The sequence below is a fragment of the Pelophylax lessonae genome (genome assembly GCF_965119305.1).
Source record: "Pelophylax lessonae genome assembly, chromosome: 2".
NCBI classification, from domain to species: Eukaryota; Metazoa; Chordata; class Amphibia; order Anura; family Ranidae; genus Pelophylax; species Pelophylax lessonae.
In genome coordinates this window covers 318,841,939-318,847,938 of record NC_138769.1, presented here as the reverse complement: position 1 = coordinate 318,847,938, position 6,000 = coordinate 318,841,939, and the positions used below count along the sequence as shown (strand labels likewise).

Below are 6,000 nucleotides of genomic sequence, written 5' to 3'. Positions count from 1 at the left end.
CTCTATCCAGCTATGCCATCCGGGACTTCCCCTACTTATTGGCTGAGATACAGCCACACCATTGGCTCCCACAGCCGTCAATCAAAGTCAGTTAGCCAATCAGGAGAGAGAGGGGGTGGGGCCGAGCGGCAGCTCTGTGTCTGAATGGACACACAAAGCTGTGACTCTGCTCAGGTGCCTCCATAGCAAACTGCTTGCTGTGGGGACACTCGACAGGAGGGAGGGACCAGAAGCAGCAACGAGGGACCCGAGGATCCAGGCTGCCCTGTGCAAAACCAACTGCACAGAGGAGGTGTGTATAACAAGTTCTTTTTTTTTTTTTTAAACGAGACTTTGCAATCAATTGAAGGCCTTATAACTAAATGGTTGTGGAACAAATCATCTGAGTTTCCATTATTTTTTATTGGGAAATTCGCTTTGATATACAGTAAGAGTGCTTTGGATTACAAGAATGTTTCTGGAACAAATTATGCTCGCAATCCAAGGTTTTACTGTAGTAGTAAATGCTTGACACAGACTTCCAGCAATGGTAGGGAGTGGCTCGGTTCGCACTGAGGCGACTTGTCAGACGACTTAGTCACCTGACAAGTCGCGCTTCTTTCAATGCAATGGAGCTGTTCTAAAGTAGCTCTGACTTAGAAAAAGATTCCTGCACTACTTGGGGGCCACTTCGGAACGGCTTGCATTGACTTCTATTAAAGAAGTCGTTTTCAAGCTGTGCTTAAGTCACGCTGTGCAATTCGGTTTCAAAGTCGGGCGACTTTGAAGCCGCCTTAGTGTGAACAGCGCCTAAGTAGACAAAACAATTTTGTTTAATTTGGATAGAGTGGAGATGGGTTTGAACAACTGTCAGGTTTTTTATTGCTGTCTTGTGTGCCCATTAGGGGGAGTCACCCTCTCTATTTGTTCTCAGTGGAGTGAAAGTGAAAGAAAAATTTTAAGTGCTGGATTGTCACCAGAACAGGAGTAGGGGAAATCTGGTCATTTCTTGGGATTCTGTCTTGGCTATAGGATAGGAAGAAAAAATGAAGAAAAACATTTTGAATTTAGTTCCACTTTGAAGCGTTAGTTCGCCTTTACAGAAAAAATAAATAAAAGTGAACTAACACTGTTCACCCTCCCCACACCCTGGTCCCTGCTTTACTTTCCTTTGGAGATGCTAAGCTGTCAATGCCCACAAAGTCGATCCAGCAGTCCATAGATTCAAAATCCCCACTCTTCTCTTTTCTGTGCAGTGCTTCCAGGACAAATCACATGATTCACTATTATGGCAATGACCAATCTGAAACACTCTAGTGTGTTCCAGAAGCGCTGCATAGAGAGGAGGGAGAAGAGCTGGGATTTCAAATTCCTGAACATTTGAAGTGGCTCCATGGGCATAGCTCGGCATCCCTGGAGGTAGGTATAGCGGGAATCCGGGGGGTGCGTGGGGATAGTGTAAGGTTTAACCTTTACCATTTTATTTTCTGGTGAACCAACACTTTAAAGTGATTCTAAAGGAATGATTTTTTAAAAATTTTAAATAAACATGTTATAGGTTTTCACAGAGCAGCCCTGATCCTCTTCGTTTTGGGTCCCTCGCCAGCAGTCCCGGATCCTCCCCCCTGCCGAGTCCCCCAATAGCAAGCCCCTTAACCATCACTGACTGTGGAATCTTCACACTGGACCTCATGCAACTTTGATTTTGAGTCTCTCCACTCTTCCTCCAGACTCTGGGACCTTGATTTCCAAATGAAAATCAAAATTTTCCACAGTCCATGATAATTTGGGGAGCCATGTCACCTGCTGGTGTTGGTCCAATGTGTTTTATCAAGTCCAAAATCAGCACAGGAAGTTCTAGAGCACTTCATGCTTCAATCTTCTGATCAGCTTCATGGAGGTGCTGATTTCATTTTCCAGCAGAACCTGGCACCTGCCCACACTGCCAAAAGTACCAATACCTGGTTTAATGATCATGGTATCACTATGCTTGATTGGCCAGCAAACTCGCCTGACCTAAACCCCGAAGAGAATCTGTGGGGTATTGTCAAGAGGAAGATGAGAGACACCAGACCCAACAATGCAGACGAGCTGAAGGCCGCTATCAAAGCAACCTGGACTTCCATAACACCTCAGTGATGCCACAGACTGATTGCCTCCATGCCACGCCATATTGATGCAGTAATTCATGCAAAAAGGATCCCCAACCAAGTATTGAGTGCATACTATACTGTACATGGACACAGGGCCAGACTGGGAATAAAAACCAGCCCTGGAAATAATTTCATACCAGCCCCAGTAGCGTAGCGTGAGTTGTCAGCACCCAAGGCAAGGCAAGTAAATTTGCGCCCCTAACCAGCGGACATTTAGTGCTTTCTGGGTCCCTACCACTCATACAGAATTAAAACCCCTTATGGTACACTTTAGGATTTACTACCCCTTCTCTTTGTTCTCGTTTCTTTCCCTTTTATCTCTCTCTATCCTAATTTCTTGTTACCCCCCCCCCCCCCCATCTCTCTCTATCCAGCTTTCTTGTTCTCTTATTCTTTCTCTCCCTTTTTCTTTGTTCATCCCCCTCTTTTCCTCTCTCTTTTGTGAGAGTGGCACAGGCTCCAGGGACAGCCCAGCTGGGAGGCCACAGGCTCAAGGAACAATCCAGCTGGCCCCCCTCCCCGCTATCTAATACACTGCTGACTCCCCTCCCCGCTATCTAATGCACTGCTGACCCCCTCCCCGCTATAGAATACACTGCTGACTCCCCTCCCCGCTATCTAATACACTGGTGACCCCCCCCCCTTCATGCTATCTAATAGACTGCTGACCACCACTCCCCACTATCTAATACGCTGCTGGCCCCCCTCCCCACTATCTAATATGCTGCTGACCCCCCCTCCCTGCTATCTAATACGCTAATGACCCCCCTCCCCGCTATATAATACACTGCTGGCCCCCCTCCCTGCTATCCAATACGCTGCTGGCCCCCCTCCCCATTATCTAATACGCTGCTGACCCCCCCTCCCCGCTATATAATACACTGCTGACCCCCCCCGCCCTGCTATCTAATACGCTGCTGGCCCCCCTCCCCGCTATCTAATACGCTGGTGACCCCCTCCTTCATGCTATCTAATACACTGCTGACCCCCCCGCCCTGCTATCTAATACGCTGCTGACCCCCCTCCCCGCTATCGAATACACTGGTGACCCCCTCCTTCATGCTATCTAATAGGCTGCTGACCACCACTCCCCACTATCTAATACGCTGCTGGACCCCCTCCCCGCTATCTAATACACTGGTAACCCCTCCCACTATCTAATACACTGCTGACCCCCCGGCCCCCTCCCCCTAATAAAATGCTGTTCCCCTCCTCCTAATACAATGCTGATCCCCCCCCCCAAATTTAGGGGGAGGGGGATCAGGATTGTATTAGGGGGAGGGGGGCCCCAGGGGGGGTGGCACGGCAGATAAGCATTGTATGGGGGGGGGGGGGCAAGTCAGGCCAGCATTGTATTCCCCTAATAGGGGGGGAGGGAGGTTAGCAGTGGGCCCTACCCTAATATGCTGATTGATTCCCCCCCCCAAATGTGCAGCAGAGGACGAGGTGCAGAGGTCAGAGGACAAGGTGCAGAGGTCAGAGGATGAGGTCCAACCAGGTCCAGGTCCCCCCCGACCCACCAGCCCATTTGCTCGCACGCCAGCCTCTCATCTGGCTCTCTCTGCTGCCACTGTCTGACTCTCTGACCTAAGGTAGGCTGCTCACCTCATCATCATGATGTCACGTGTTGTAGTGGTGGCCGCATTGCACGTCATCAGTGTGGAGGGAGGGATCATCGTCGGCGCGCCTCCCTCCACTCACTCAGCCACCACTCATTTCACCGCCGCGCCAGCCGCTGAGCCGCCCCGCCCCCTTCGGTGTCGTGACGTAATGCCGATCACATCGGCTGACGTCACGCGTGACGGGGGGTAATATCGGACGGACGGACGGACCGTCACAGGCAACCCCAATGTTTAAAGCGGCGCTGCGGCTGCCAAATGGGTCTAATGGGAGTGGTTTCTTAATTGTTAGTCAGCTGTGCAGCTGACGAGCACTAATGAGGAAATCTGCTGGGCCTGCATCCCTTTAGACATGTTCCTATTGGGAGTATCTCACCAAAAATGACATTTTTGTAGCAGGGGATGCCAGAAATCTGACTTGTATCTTAGGCAGACTTCTTGGAAAAGTGGTGAGCCAATCACACAGGCAGGAAATGTTTCTGGGGTGTGGTCAGTATACATTCTGTGTACAGAACACCTCCAGGCAGCCATATTGCATTGCAATTTCAGAAAATTACAACAGCTGCAGAAAAACATTCAATTACAATAAGACTTGTGTCGCAATCGTATGCGCCATGTTATTTTTTCTTTATTTGATATTTTTTTCCCCAACGAAGGTGAAGTTACCCTTTAATTTTCTATTATTGTCTGATAGCGTGCACAAAAATAATCAAGCACTTGTGCTAATGTGCCAAGTTAAAAACAATTCTAACACGTACACCGTTACCACAGTTGTGTAAATACATTAGAGGGGAAGGGGTAAATAGCGAGAAGGAGCACTGCACAAGGGAGAGGAGAGATAGATGTGTATGGATGGACAGCGCCCCACTATCGTACACCATATTAACGAATTGTCGCACACCTTTTTTTTTGTCAAATTTTTCTTCATGTGCCAATCTTTGTTAACCCTTCTGATTGTGTGTACACTGCACCTTACGTAGGGCTGCAGAAATTAGTAACCCGCAATTAATGAGAAATGCCTGAAGAAATGTAGCATCTGCTTTAAAAAATGTGCTTTGAAAGGTTACACGTCAGTGCAATCCTTCTCCTTGGATTAACCCTCTTTTGTGTTTGAATCTCAGGCTTACAGCCGGAAACTTTCAAATAACCCCCACCTCCCTCTAATTGGTGAACTTTTAGCTGCTGGCCTTTACATACCCAGATAAAGAAAAACCTAAATATTAACCTTTTAGTCACAGACATAATCTGCTAGCTACTCTAGTACCGTGACATAGCTTGTTGTCCTGCTTGCACACCAACTGCTGTGTATACCTTTGCACACACCCTGTTAGTCTCGCAGTCTTCTCAACTTTTCTGGGAGGCAGCAATGAAAGGGTGTTCCAGGCTCAGCTCTGGTTTCATATGCACTTCTCGCACCTGTCTGCAAACCACTGGCGTCCCATGTGACTGTCACAGCCTCAGGTGACAGTTGAGCGTCTCCATCCCTCCCCTAGTCCTCCTCCAGCCCCAGGGTTCAGGCAGACCTCCACCCCACCGCAGCCTGGCCTCGCCACTGTGCCCCAAGCCTCTGATTCTCTGTGAAGTGGCACCAAGTGGCCCCTGTCAGTATGTCATCGCCAAATGTGGAATCCCTTTCTAGCAAGAAGCAGGGACTGAAGAAACGACTGCTGAGGTTCTTCTCCAGAAGCGAGGGAAATTTAAAGGAAAAAGTCAGGAGCCGCAGTGAGGGGGACAAGAGCCCTGCTAGGGACAGTCATGTGGAGAAGAAGATCAGGAGCAGCTGGAGCGAGAAAAGGGGGAGGAAGGACAGGTAAGGGGGTACAACATTGGACCATGCTGTTACAGCCTCTGCAAAGATACAGCTGCATAGCATTATGCTGAAATGATAACATTCTATGATGCTATCATCTTGTTCAAAGCTGGTCATACACCAGTAGCATTTTGTTTAAAAATTGTTTTCCCAACTTTCGTTTGATTTTTAATAGTTAATGGGGCCAAATCAACAATCATTTATGACCATACTGACGAGGAATGTTAAAGGATAAGGATGGAAATTTTTTTCTCGAATTTACATAATTCTAACTGTGGATAAAGTTTTCATTCAGGAAAAATTGTACTTATTGTAATGCGTATGTGCACCCCAAAATCAAAGATAGAATTTGAAACGTTGACCAGGCAATTGAATAAAACATTTTTGAGTTCTCATGCAAAATTTCCAGAGTCTCTAAAGGTACGCTCTTTTGAATTGC

The 6,000-nt window shown here is 47.9% G+C and overlaps 1 protein-coding gene across 1 annotated transcript in view; it reads left to right on the top strand.

Annotated features, from left to right (window-relative positions):
• The first annotated feature begins 5,256 nt into the window (after positions 1–5,256).
• The window catches only part of CRYBG2 (crystallin beta-gamma domain containing 2), a 221,013-nt gene continuing 220,269 nt past the window's right edge, over positions 5,257–6,000 (top strand). Inside the window, exon 1 of the mRNA XM_082248058.1 lies at positions 5,257–5,561. Coding sequence (XP_082104184.1) covers positions 5,359–5,561 — 203 coding nt within the window. The 5' untranslated portion in view covers positions 5,257–5,358. The remainder of the gene's footprint in view (positions 5,562–6,000) is intronic.